At 46.6% G+C, this 14,292-nt stretch overlaps 1 protein-coding gene across 1 annotated transcript; it reads right to left on the bottom strand.

Moving 5' to 3' along the window:
- Positions 1-9,755: 9,755 nt before the first annotated feature.
- On the bottom strand, positions 9,756-12,782 carry LOC135984578 (endonuclease domain-containing 1 protein-like). The gene is made up of 2 exons (XM_065627018.1): positions 12,498-12,782; positions 9,756-10,301 (listed from the first exon to the last, which is right to left on the bottom strand). The coding sequence occupies exons 1-2, from the start codon at positions 12,780-12,782 to the stop codon at positions 9,756-9,758; spliced, it is 831 nt and encodes a 276-aa protein (XP_065483090.1).
- Between the last annotated feature and the right edge of the window lie 1,510 nt (positions 12,783-14,292).

The following is a 14,292-nucleotide window of genomic DNA, read 5'->3' as shown; positions in this document are numbered from 1 at the left end:
CAGAGTATGGGTGGAGGGAGCGCACCTTATCATTGACAGACAGGGAAAGAGCCCTGCCTGAAACTGCTTCCCAGAAACGCTTCTCCTCCTTCTCCCATATAGCAGATGTATTGCTATTAGAATATAACTGCAGCCTCTCCCAAGCGACCAGGCGTACACATGGACCGCTCACCCAAGCATGTTTAGATGATGGCACCGTCATTACAGCCCACACACCACCTTCCCCACAAAGAGAGATGCTGGCCACCTGATGTCCCTCTGCCCCTTCCCTGCCCATACAGGTCAAACCCAGTCAGGCTTTTCTTCTCCTTCTCACACTGTTCCTTTTGGAAAAATAAATTAAGCCAATTTACCCCTGGCACATACACTGAAAATCCGACTGGACTCCCTCACGGTTCAGCATACACATACATTCATCGTCACTACTACACGATTCCTCCAGCTCAGAGAAGGATGCTGCAGATTGTGACAGTTGATTATTTTGACAGCTCCTTTCGTAGCTGCAGAGCACCAAAGAACCTACAGCAAAGGCATTTGAGGACGGACTCAAGCATCCACAGTACATGGTGTGTATTATTGGGAATTTGTGGAGTTTGAATAGTCTTTGGCCTCTTTTTTTGCCACATTTGGCCTGGTAGGTTGGGGTTCATCTGACAAGATGCAAGCATCTATGTCTGACAATAGGAAGGAACAAGTCCCTTTAGAGAGCAGTTCATCTCACCCTATTGCCTATATATATGTGCATATTTATTTATTTATGCCATATATATATATATTTATATATATGCCAAATGACTCATAGTCTGAAGTCACTTGTTTCTCTACATTGACTCTAAATCATGCCCAGATTGACCAGACTATCTACAGATGCTTACATGGCTAATAGCAAAATGGGATAGATCCCTTCCTTGTAATTCAGGAGGCATGAGATGCTAGCATCATTTTCTATTTTATGATAGAGTATACCTGTCATTGATTTACTGGCGTGTATTCCCGTTGAGTTATTCTCACTCCATACCCTTGATATTTATATTTTCCATGGCTTTTTTTATTCCTGTTGGAATAGGACATACTTGTACTATGTATCTTTATAAAGATGGATATGTAATGGTCTCTTACATGCTGTTATTTTGTATGGGAGCAAACAACAATTTGTATTTACGCGATAGAAGACAGGTGTTCACACCTGTCAGCTGCTCTGAAGGCTGCAAGCAGTGATACTAAGCTCTTCTGCTTCATTCGGTCGATACACGTTACTTATTGCTAAAAGACCTCAGTTAAGAGCTGCAGTTACGCTGTCGTGGCTTGTCCTGCTCAGGGCATTTCGCTGGAGAAGGCTGATATTTCATCTGCTCCTAGTGTGCACATTTTCATGCTGATAACAAGAGAAGAGTCGTATGTCTCCTACTGCTCCAGTGGTTTTTTGTCCTTCCCCTAGCCAGCTTGGTTCAGGGAATCTCTCTCCATGTATTTTGTCTTTGTTTCTTGGAAATTAAGGGAGACGCACTGCTGGTAAGGGACCTGCAAGCAATAGTGGGTTACATACTGGACAACTATTATAGGGTTTAATTTTCCTAGCTATTAATGTCTACATGAAGAGTCTGAACCCAGGTCACCTCCAGCACGGGAGCTGTACCTGTACTTTGTTGGGAAGATATAACTCTCAGTTGAGCTGTACTTTACCTCTCAGTAGGGCTTGTTGGCCCTCTGGAGAAATGTTTGCATCTGAGGTTTGATCTTCCAACACGACACACATAGAAGACATGGAAACTAGTAGGAACCATCCTGGGAGCAAAAACCCACCCCTGGAGAGGCTGTGACCAAAGGGACACCATCACTGTTGTGCCTTCTCCATAGCTACTCTTATGAGATGTGGTGGTTAATATTTTTACTTTGTAGACTTGGATTTTCTCAGCATGGAACAACTAATAAACTATAACAATAAATTGTTTTGGGTGTTTGAAAGGCAGCTTGTACTTCTTGCTATTGATCAAAACTTTGAAAAATCCAATATTTATTTTCTGTTACCCACACATTTTAACAAAAGGTATCACAAACCCAGCAACGCATTGCAGGAAGGCTTATTCTAGAGACCTGTGCTGAAGCTCACATCACACATATACTATCACACCTAACCTTTAAAATGCAGGAGAAGACTAAAAATATTTGGGCAAGAGCATCTCCAGCAATGATGTCTCCAAAATAGATAATGGAAACAATTAATAGATTTGTACAGTCTAAGGGCAATGGAGCTCCCTTAACCCTAACCCTTCCCAAGGGGTAGAAATACACATATTCTTGTACCATGGCCAGGAACCCAAGTGTGAGAAAATGTGTTTTTCCAGAAGTCTGCTGTGTAAGAGTCATCCTGCACAATGCAATATGCCATCATATGTACCTTCATACAGGTGTCTCCATGTGAGCTGGTCACTGGGGCAATAAGAGGAATCTAGAGAGACTCGGCTATCAAACACAGGTGTCCACCCAGGTTGAATAGCTGTCCAGACCCCATGGACAGTATCAGATAGATCTCCAGTGACTCTACTGGGAGCTCAGACTCACGTGGAAACACCTACAGATTGATCTGGTTGCCTAGAGATAGGTATGATCTGAGACATCCGGGAGCGTCAGGGTCATCTTCACAGGGCTGGAAGCTACAACACAGGACCTATGAGAGGCCTGTCCTCCTCTACACTCATAGCTGGAAGACAAGCCTGCAGAATTACCCCCATGTGTAAACACCTACTATAAGATGTCCCAATAAGTGAGCCAGATTCCAGCCTCAGAAGTCACCAAGACCTGCAGAATCTGCTACTCACCTCACTGAAGGAACCTGACAAAAACATTTCCTGCCGCCCTAAGACAAAATAATTCCTCAAGTTTAAATTTTAGCTTTTTTTTTTTGCTTGCAATGACAAATAAAAACCAGTAACAGGTCAGAAGATTATGCACGGGTACTGCTCAGTGCCCCAAAATAGCCCTTATCTTAGACAATTTAGGCAGTAGATATAAGGCAAGGGTGAGAGTGCAAGGAGGTGGTGAAACAGTGAACGCCTTAACACTGCAGCTACCTACACATTTTCTAGATTAATTTTTATCTTTTATGTAGGAATAACAGCATGGCAGGGCAAATATGTGCTCATCTATGGAGTATAAAGGCATGTGAGCAAAGACTTCAGGACTCCAGAAAGCATCAGCTCCACCCGTCATTTCCAGGTCTCTAATTCTCTAATTATTCTCCCCTCCAGTCTTTCTGCAGAAAAAAATCAGGAAAGATATTCTTTAATTACATTTTACTTTTAAAGCTGCAGGGCAGAGTGGTGCTTCTCCAGGCCTTGGGCTCTGGCACTGCTGCTGCATAAATGGTTTTGGGGCTTTTTGAAAGAAATGAAACTGGTTCTTCTACCTTGCCAACAGTGTCCACCTTCCCGTGTTTTCCTAGCAAGGCCCCTTCAGCCACCTGGGGGGTTGGCATAGATGAGCACTGCTGAGAAGGACTTGGGAGTTCTGGTCAACAACAGGTTGACCATGAGTCACCAATGTGCCCTTGTAGCCAAGAAGGCCAATGGTACCTTGGGTTCATTAAAAAGTGCGACCAGCATGTCGAGGGAAGTTGTTCCTCCCCCTCTGCTCTGCCCTGGTGAGGCCACATCTGGAGTTCGGTGCCCAGTTCTGGGTGCCCCAGTTTAAGGAGGACAAGGAATTGCTGGAGGGAGTCCAGTGGTGAGCTATGAAGATGCTGAGAGGTCTGGAGCATCTTTCTGATGAGGAGAGACTGAGAGAGCTGGGGCTGTTCAGCTGGAGAAGAGAAGCTGAGAGGGGATCTCATCAATGGTTATAAATATCTCCAGGGTGGGTGTCAAGAGGATGGACCAGACTCTGTTCTGTGGTGCCCAACGACAGGATGAGGGGCAATGGGCACAGACTGAAGCACAGGAGGTTCCATCTGAATATGAGGAGAAACTTCTTTCCTTTGAGGTGCCAGAGCCTGGACCAGGCTGCCCAGAGAGGCTGTGGAGTCTCCTTCTCTGGAGACATTCAAACCCGCCTGGACACCTTCCTGTGTGATCTGCTCTGGTGACCCTGCGTTAGCAGGTGGGTTGGACTGGGTGATCTCCAGAGGTCCTTTCCAACTCCAACCATTCTGTGATTCTGTGAGCTTTGAAGGTCCCTTCCAACCCAAACTATTCTGTGATTTCATGATGTACCACCTGCAGAAACAGGGTAGGTGCCAGGACCCAGCTGTGCAATGCCCTAGAAGTCCAGCAGCACCAAAAGCTCCCAGATCCTCAGAGAGGCTCCTGGTGACAATGTCACCGTAGGTGTCCCCAGAAAACCTCCCACCTCCTCAGGGAAGCTGGTGGCAACACCACTGTGAGATAACAAGAAAGCTGATTTCGCTCGGCAGGTCTGGGGCAGGGGGTGGGTATCAGAAACACCCTGCTTCAGCATTTCCAGACTGAAATTCTCAGAATTTCCATTTCAAGGGGAATTTGGAAACTCTTGGGGTTTTGTTCTGATTCAGACTGAAACCACATTTTGAAATGACAAAGTTTCCTGTGCACAAGTAGCCCTGTTTTCCAGTTCGCTCTGCTCAAAACCAAAGGTTTCTCTCTCCTCCAATTCTTTGCGTTTTTGTGCTGCTCAAACTCCCTCAATCTTCGGTAAAGTTCTGATTTAAGGCAAAGTAAGACAAAAATAACAAAACTGAAGGTTTTTATACTCTCCTTTTCAGCCTTAACTCACAGTGCACAGTAAAATGAAGAAAATTCTATCTTCATTATATGGATTGGAAATGGTGGCACTGAGGTGACTTTGTAAACTGGTCTTGGTCCTTGTCCAGTGCTCAGAGTAAGATCTCTGGTCTTACTCTGGTCCGGAACACTCAGAGTAAGATCTCAAAGGCCCAGGAGTAAATTACTCTTTACCATTGATGCATGTAGAAATTTGTTAAAACAAGGCATCGTTTACTGAACTAAGAAAATGTGAGCAGGTTACTCAAAAAGAGATTAGATTCAGGCAACGTAACTGCTGAAAGAGTTGCAGTTGTACAATTTGTCAGAAGCAGAGTACGAATTTACGTTATAAGTACTTTATAGAAGCCAACGTGATACTTTGAAAGCAAACGTTAATTCATAGCAGGAAACCTGGCATCTTGGATCTGAAAATATTAATCTCGTTGATATCATTATGGCAGGTGGAAAAAAACAAAAGGCGTTCCCGGCAAATATGTTGGGAGTCGTGTAAAATCGTACAGACACAGCATAAAGCCTTTCAATGTGAACTCAGCATGTGCAGTGTTAACTCTGAACATGTTTTTCCTCTTTCCTCTCTTCCACACTTTAAAATCTTATTAATTCCTCCACATCAGATCTAAGATCCCAATTTTCCTTGTGGCTGAAGGTTTCCTCAAAGCCCAGTTTATGGCTGGTCTGGCAGAAGCGTTTCCTCTTCCCCATCTACTCATTTGCTGTCTCTATGCAAATATGTTCAACAATCCAGTTGTTTAGGTGGTGTTGTTCCCCTTTTACAAGCTCTCAACAGACTTTTCTGCTGTGTCAAGCCTTTAGTTCATACATTCAGTGCTCATTCTGTTCATCCCACTCTGGATTTTGCTCTAGGAGTTGCTGACCATGATTTTAGCCCTTTGATCCAAGAAAGGACACTGAAGATCAGACAGGAGATGCTGCAGAGATGCAAAGGTCCATGATTCATTGTTCCTCCATTTAACTGGCCAACAATAATATTTTGCATACTTGTGTGAAGAATCAAGAAGGAGAATTGTTTTTCAAATCTCCAGGCTTTCCAGCCTGTTTGTTGACCTTGAAATGAGAATGCATAACACATGAAAATAGAGATGATGTTTGTTTTTCAATAAACTGAACATTCCTCTCTTATAGTATCTCCCAGCAAGATAAAGGAGTTAGGTTAATGCAAATGGTATTTTTTTTTTTCATTTTGTAGATCTGCATTTAACTGAAGAGAGGGAATTTCCAGTAGGACCTCCTGTGAGAGTCAGGAAGGACCCTCATGGCTTTGAGTCTCATTTCCCAGGAAAAAGCCTGTCCCAGCCAGGAGATCACATTGGAGGTGCCACAAAAAAGCACGTGTTTCACTCAGAACCACGCACCTTGAATCCTGTGGTCAGTTTTGGGCTCCTCACTACAAGAAAGCCCTTGAGGTGCTGGAGTGAGTTGAGAGAAGGGAACGGAGCTGGGGAAGGGGCTGGAGCACAAGTGTGATGGGAGCGGCTGAGGGAGCTGGGGGTTCAGCTGGAGAACAGGAGCTGAGGGGAGACCTTCTGATCTCTGACCTGCCTGAAAGGAGCTTGGAGCCAGGGGGGGTCGGGCTCTGCTCCCCAGGAACAAGCGCCAGGACCAGAGGAAACGGCCTCAAGTTGCACCAGGGGAGGTTCAGATTGGATATTAGGAAAAATTTCTTCCCCAAAGGGTTATTGGGCATTGGAACAGGCTGCCCAGGGCAGTGGTGGAGTCACCATCCCTGGAGCGGTTTAAAAAACATGGAGATGAGGTTCTTAGGGACATGGTTTAGTGCCAGTGTTGGGTTAATTGTTGGACACGATGATCTGGAGTGTCTTTTCCAACCAAAATGATTCTACAGTTCTATGATTTACTGGCTACACAAAAGAGATGACAGGGGAATCCAATAGCCTCGGTGTGTTCGACCCAGCAGATAGAGATGGCATCTCCTTTTCCCAGGAGATGGTAAAGCCTCAGTAAGGTGCTCCCAGCCTACCTTCCCTATGTGTTAGCCAGAGATGATCCTGGAGAACTTTACAAATAAGATACGGCAAAATGTTACAGCTACTCAATATCTGGATATATCAAAGGTGCTTTGCCCAACTGCTTTCTCAAGCAGAGGCCAGATGATGCCGCTCTTTTGATTTTCCTGTTTCCTTCTTTTTTTGGGGGGAGGAGCAGGGGGGACAGGATGTGACAACGCTGTTCAGTTCGAAGAACTTGAACCATAAGCGTTCTTGGAAAAGGACTAAGCAATCTTCATGATCCAGGCCTTTGCAGTGAAGTGAGCTTAGCCAGCAGCAGGGCCCTCTGCGAGCTGCATGTCCATTCAGACAACTCAAGCGGGTGATGCAATAAGCCACAGGTTAATGGGATTAGCTCAGCATCCTCTTGCATCTCCTGGGCAAAATCATGTTTCCTTTCTGTCTAAAATCCCAGCGACCCACTAGTGCCCAGAGCTCTCCCCAAAGACAAACAGACACAGAGCAAACCGTGAATTTACCTTCCCGTCTCAGTGCAGTTGTCTCTTCCCAGTGGACAGAGGAGCTTCCCACCCCACCAGGGGCACAAGCGTGATGCACAGCTACGGGCTCACCAAAGGGCTGTGTCCTTATTCTCTGTTCATAACCAGGAGCAGCAGAAACCAGAGTAAATCATGCATGAAGGCTGCCTGGGAGGATGCTCCTGGAGCTGGGGACCATGAGGCTGGGGCAGCCCCTCTGCTCAGCTCCAAGCCAGGGTGTGGTGTGAAGCACCCCTGATATCTGCTGGACAGCAGCCTCCAAACTGATTTTTTTTTTTTTTTTGTACTTCCCATGCATTTTTCACATGCTTGCTGTGGAGGGGAGGGCATTTCTCGGTAGTGCCAGTGGAAAAGGTTCTGGGGCGAACCCAGGGAGCTGGTGGAGGGGTGACTCATGGGGGTGGTCAGGGAGTGGGGGATTCCAGCAGAGCCTGGGAAGTAGGGGTGGCGGTGGTGAGGATGAGTGTGGTTTCAGGCCCAATAAGGCATGAGAAGGCGGTTGAGCGAGCCAGAAGATGCCCCATGAGCAACCCCAGAAGTGTCTGCAGAGGTCCCTCAATCTGTAATAGCACGGATGGTTCCACCCCATCAGTGGTTTTTGTCAGCGTTTGAGCCAAGGAGGAAAAATCCATCAGGGCAGGGGACCTGAGACCTGGAGACAACAGGAACAGAAGTCCATGATGCTACCAGGCAATGCCCTGTCATTATCCTATGGTGGGATCTAGTTGCCTGTGCTCAGGTGTCCAGAGCCACAGGAGATGCCCTTAGGGAACTTCCCTGGCCTCTGGCTGCTGTCCCAGGTGGGTGCAGGTGTCTCCAGCACCCTGTAGCAGATCAGCCAGCCCCACTGGATGTCTTGCATACCTCTGCACAACTCAAGTGGCTCAGGATGCCTCTATTTACGGAACTGAACTGTTGCAATCAGAGCTCAGACACCGAGCACACATGGAGATACCTGCATATAGGTGTCTGACTCTGCACCTGAGTCCCACCCCACGTTTCTGTGCAGCCTCCAAAAAGGTTTGTCCTGGGTGAGCGATGAGACCCAGGAGGCTGACGAACAACTCCTGAGCTGAGAAGTTCAGGCTCAAGCTGATGTCTCTGAAGTGAGACAGTTCGTGTGAGCCATTTGCACCATGATCCACTTTGTTCACGCACATTCATAGGAAAAGTAACCAGAGTCTGATGGTGACACTTTTATAGGTGTTATGGCATCTTCAGATTGGATTTGGACAGCCTACCTCCTGCAAGGATGCTGTAGTTACTAGGGCATTAGTAGTAGTCAGAATTTCAGTGAGAAGAAACTTCTGGTTTATATATAAGGTGACCCTATGATACAGCATTGGAGCAAATAATTTAAATTGTAAACTATTCAGGACCTAAATTATATGGCATATATTGATCTTTTACACCCATTGAATACATTTCACTAAATCAGTTATACATAAATCTGCAGAAAAGGTGCAGAGGCAGAGCAGAGAATGGAAATATCCCACCAGTGTATCACAGAAATTTATCTTTGACTGATCAAAGCCTGCTGTATGCCTGATTCCCAAGCCTGGCTGTCTGATACCTCAGCTCCTGCTCTCAAGGTGCATGGTCCAAAAGCAAGCAAACAAAAATCTGCTAGTAAATTTACATAAGCACGGTCTTCATGTAAGTTTAGGGATAGGGAGCCTAATGATTTATGTAGGTTATTTCCTTCCTTCTCCTTGTTTTACCTATCTACAGACTTCAAGAGAGCTGGGCTGTTCCTCCTATGCTTAGTTGTCTTCCCTCTTTCCACCTTCTTCCCTCCCTTTATGCTTTGCTGCGTTCATTGGCTCAGTTGGGCAGAATGTACTTGTAGGATAATCCTTACAGACTCTCAGCAATCCTCTTTGCTTTCCTTGTCCCAGGATGAATCACTGAATTGCTGAGATTGGAAGGGACATCTTGAGATCCTCTAGTCCAGACCCCTGCTCAAGCAGGGTCAGGTTGTCCAGGACCACGTCCAGTTGGGTTTTGAGTTTCTCCAAAAATGGAGACTCCGACTTTTTGGGGCAACCTGAACAACCCTAGACTCACACCCTTCCTGAGGACATCAGGGACAAGTCAGCAACACGTTATCAGTGATGACTAAAGAGGAGAGCAAGGAACTATGACCTGCAAATGGGCATGGAGAAAAAGGGAAAAAAAGGCAAAGCCCCTCTCGTCTCAGTGACAAGCTCTGATTTCCTTGCCCACGGACTGCTATCCAAGCAGCCCTCCAGAGCAGCCAGGGCAAGGACTCCTCCCTGAAAGGTCCCTCCAAGGGTGGGCAGAAAAGCAAACCAGCTGGAGGTTCTGCTGACCTCTTTCTCCCTTTTATTAGAGAAGGTGCTCTGAGAGACAGAGCTGGAAAACCACTAGAGAAGGAAGGAGGACAGATGCTGTGTAGGGCATGCGGTGAAAGTTCCTGAGCCTTTTACACTTGGGAGGTGAAGTGGGGCTTATTCCCGGGGACAGTCACTGTTAAACAGAGAAACCCGCTTCCTCCCATAGAGCTGGGTCAACATGTCCTCCAGCTCCCCCAGTGTGAGCAGCTGGACCTCGTTCTTGTCGTTCTCGGCAATGACCGCCCAAGTCTTCCTGTGGTGGGTGTCCACCTCGCAGCAGGCGCTTGACCAGAGGTAGCTAGGTATATTAACCCTCCCCTTGGCGATATAGTTGTTCCCAGGCACAGCACCCACGACAACGTAGGTGGTGTTGCATCCCTGGGTCCTCTTCATCATTGTTTGCTGCTCGTAGTTGTTCCAGGCACCGCCATTGAGTTTCTCATTCTGGGGAACTATGTTGGTGAGGGTGAAGGTAGCTGTCCTGCTGCTGGAGTCAGAGTGCTGGCCGCTGGGATTCAAATGGCCACGGTTCAAACCCGTCAGGTTCTTGTAGTCTTGGAGGATAGCCTGGCTCTCACTGAGCTGCTCTGAGCTGATGCCGAAATTATTTAAGAGGGTCCGCTCTCTTTCCATAGTTTTGGGATAAGTTGGACCCATCAGCTTGATAGGTAAAGATGAGAAAAAACTGTTAGTATTGAGGATGGGAGCAATCATAAAAATCATAGAATAATAGAATAGTTTGGGTGGGAAGGGACCTTCAAAGGTCATCTAGTCCAACCCCCCTGCCATGAGCAGGGACATCTTCACCCAGATCAGGTTGCTCAGAGCCCCACACAGCCTGGCCTGGGATGTCTCCAGGGATAGAGCAAGGTAGCAGGTTTCCCTGGAGCAGAAATCCCTGAGCGCTTAGCATCCATTTTTTTGTCATCTCAGTGTATGAAAATGCATGAATCAGACAGAAATCATAAAGCTGCCCCTCCCCGACAAACACAAGAGATACAAACACAAGCTCAGAATTTGACTGCTCTCGATTTGACTTGTGACCTTTAAAATCCAGCCTGCACTGGGAGTGTAGGTGGATGCATGAGACAATGAGCATTTTCCACTCCCGGGTCTGAAAGGTGACTTTGGCAAGACATCTCCCCTGTCACATCTGGTTCCCATTCCTCCCTTCTTCACATCTTGTATCTACCCAGAGCTCTCCCCTCTTCCTCCCACCCCAATTAATCACATCCAACCTTCATCACCTGCATCTAATCACATTGTCATCAGCCCTGGTCTTTGCTCTGTTCAGCCCCAATTCCACAGGAGCGCTCTCGGTCTCTATGAAAGGTTTTCCTGCCTTTTTTAAATCGAATCTGTCAACACCATAGAGTTTTACAAGCTTAGAGAAAACAAGTGGATAGATATCCTCTTTGAAGGATGGGTGTCTTAGGGAGTTCTTGATGGTGGACAGGATGGGAAGAGGATGAGAAGAGCTGTGGAGCCCAAAGGGAGATCTGTTGGGCTATAGCTCATTATGAGGATGAAACTTTTTTGCTCAGTAAGCAAAAATACCTCAATGCAAGTGGGATCTGCTACTGCAGTGCTAATAACGTGTCCCAGAGCTGATCTGTGCAAGGGAGCACAGATGTGTTCTCTCAGCAGCATCACTGTTAGAAATGATCAGCCTCTTAAGGGAACTCAAAATCCCTCAAGAGACTTGAGGAACCTAAATACTGTGAAAAGACCTCTGAAGACAATTAAAAAAACCCACGGATTTTGCAGGTGGCCTGGGTACATGGTCCAGGGAAGAAAAGACGGAAGTTTTTGTCCCCTCTAAATCTGGAGGCTGCAGTGGTGCAACACCAAGTTAGTCCCTTAGGTCCCTGTGAGTAAATGTTCTTTTTTTTTTTTTTTCATAACTATAAACCTTTCTTTTCTTATTTAGGGAAACATATTTAGCTTTCCTCTGGAATAGCGCATATGGCTGCCTTCTATGGCTCATTTTCACCTAAATTCCCTACTGCTACTGTATCCCTAGCAATGACCTGAATTTCCTCTTCTTTTGTTCCATAATTTGCTTGGTCTTTTTTACTCAAGGTCTGAGGTTTGTCAGAAGGATGTTTGTGAGGACTCTCTAGTTTGCAGAGTTCCGTGTGTCTGGTGGACCCTTCTGACTCAAGCCTGAGGCAATGGCAGGATGGGGCAAGTGCAAGTAGATGGAAAACTTGCACTTCTGACTTGGCTGATACTGGTCCTACTTACTTTCCACTGCCTGAAATATCACTCAATAAACTCACCCAGTGTTAACCTAACCCTCTCATTGCTCACTGCCTCTGCCTAGACTTTTTCACTGAGTCATCTCACCCAATTCTGAGTTTCTCTCATGCCATTTAAAAAGCCAAATTGATTCTTTAACTGAGAGCAACTAAGTTATGTCAGGAATGCAAAACAGCTGAGAGTGGAGATCAGAGCCCAGCACAGTTGGTACCTCAAATTTAACTGCTGTTGGATGTCTTTTCCCCATCATTCGGTCCCCCACCACAGCATGGGACAGAGAAAGGGGGTCATTTGACTTAATGTAATGTAAATTAATGTAACGTAATGTAATGTAATTTGACTTAATATTCCTGTGAGGTAAATTCAGAAAAATGGGCACTTTTAGGATATGACTCATCTCATCCTCCCGCTGATGTCTCAGATGCATCGGAGGCACCGTGTGGTGAAGGTGTTTGAAGTTAGATGAGACGAATCCCATCCAGCGAGTCCATTTGCATGTGCGTGGGGGTGGGAGGAAAAAGAAGTGTGTGGTTAAATGCTGTAGTTCCTCTTTTAATGACTGGAGGGTGACGTGCCGTAAGAGAAGACACTCACCTGGGGCTCAACCAGCCACGTGTTGGGTCTTGTGCCAGATGCAGGCTGGTAGAGGTAAGCAGAATACACGGGAATCCGCCTGTTCCTGTCGTACAGGGTGGCAAAGTAATACTGGTTCTGGTAGCGCTGGCAGATCCAGGCTGGGTTCTCTGGCTCCAGGGCTTCATTTGGGGGGGTTTCCCGGAAGAAAAACTGAGGGCATGAACGTTCAAAGGATGTCACCACCTCGCTGCGTCCCAGCCAGAAGCAGCTCGCCCAGAACTGCAGCAGCAGCGGCAACAGCATCGCAGGGAGGATTTCAAGCGAAGAGCTCTTGCTCACCTGGAGGGAAAATGCAGAGAGACGTTCAACTTGGAGAAAGCTCATCATGGCCTGGAGTAGTTTTTGTGCTTGTGGAACATGGATGTTAGAGGAGGGGGACTATGAGAGACCAAGGAAGGAGCAACTTTTGTCCTCCTGGATTTGGAAAAATCAACAGGGAAATAAGGGTGACATTTAAACTAAGTTTCAGATGCCTAGAGTCAGTAGCAGTGGGAGACTTTGGCCTGTCTAAGGAGGGATCCAAACCCACCCTGCGTCTACTCAGCTCACACAGCAAAGTCTTCTCGGAACTGAGGCATGGTGTTGGGACAAGGACGCCTTTTCCAGCCGATTTGTTCTTGGCGAGAGCTCAGCTTTGGCATTGGCACTGGAGAAAAAATCCTGAAGCAACCAGGGGTTGGGAGCCCCTACATCTCGCTCCCTTCTGCTCTGGGGACCTTTCCACTGCAGAGGACCTGTAGCCGGGCACATACTCTGCTCAGCCACCTGTGATGCTGAGCTGGGCTTTAGTCTCGTGGAGGATTAGGAAAGGAAATATCAGCAATGCTTCCTACACATCTCTAGTCCCACCCAGGTCCACACAGACATGCAGCTCTTCCATAACCCCTCTGTGCTCGCAGCAGGGTTAACGTCCCCCAAAGTTGCGTCAGGTGTTTAACACAAAGCGGTCCAGCTTGAGGTCCTGACACTCAGACATTGGGAAGTGTGTGTCCTGCTGCTCAGCTTGCATTTTAGGGTTGTCCAACCCCAAACAATGAATTTACGGACAGAATTTACAGGCCAAGCAGATGGCAGCAGCAAGCAGGAGGGATGACACCTCTATCTCATCAGCACAGTGGCTGCTGCTGCAGCAGTGCAGATGCCAAGGGGCTGATCCGCATCTTTAGCTTTGCTGATTGTTCTTCCTGTACAGTAAAAAGCACTTGTACAGGGATTTGTATTTCTTTAACAGAAACAGGTCCTATTTTGTCTTTCTCAGGTGTTGACATGTTTTTCATCAGCCAGCAAGATCTTTATTTTCAGTGAAAGCTGCTGACAAATTCCCTGGGATGCCAGCAATGATACAGGGTGCCTTATTTTCTTTCAAATGCACCACAGGCTTTGGGATAGAAGTGACATTTCCATTTTCATTGCTAGATATTTGACAGAGTGGTTTTAAAATAATTAGCATTTTAAAAAAGGCAGGAAGGACAAGCAGCTAACAGGATTCATGGGAGAGAAAGCTGTCGTGGCCTCTAAAGCACAAAACCCACCTTTGGCTGGGCAAGTGTCGGACCCGAAGGCTACTGAGGGCTTGAAAAGTCACCTTGCACATTTGCTCTTTTCTTATTCTTTTCCCTGACCGTCATCTTTTAATTTCCACAGGATTCAGGATACTGAGCTAGATATACCCTTGCTCTGACCCAAGACATCTGGTCCTTTGTCTCGTTACTAGTACTGGATCAAGAATGTGGTGACCAGTAAGCTGAAAACT

This window comes from Caloenas nicobarica, chromosome 1 (assembly GCF_036013445.1).
Source record: "Caloenas nicobarica isolate bCalNic1 chromosome 1, bCalNic1.hap1, whole genome shotgun sequence".
NCBI lineage: Eukaryota > Metazoa > Chordata > Aves > Columbiformes > Columbidae > Caloenas > Caloenas nicobarica.
This window is presented reverse-complemented; position numbering and strand designations above follow the sequence as displayed.

What these genes read in the sequence shown, in the direction of transcription:
- LOC135984578 (XM_065627018.1), bottom strand. Translation starts at nt 12,782, where the DNA reads ATGCTGTTGCCGCTGCTGCTGCAGTTCTGGGCGAGCTGCTTCTGGCTG. An exon ending in CGTGGCTGGTTGAGCCCCAG is followed by an intron (nt 10,302 to 12,497) that starts GTGAGTGTCTTC and finishes TTACCTATCAAG; the next exon opens with CTGATGGGTCCAACTTATCC.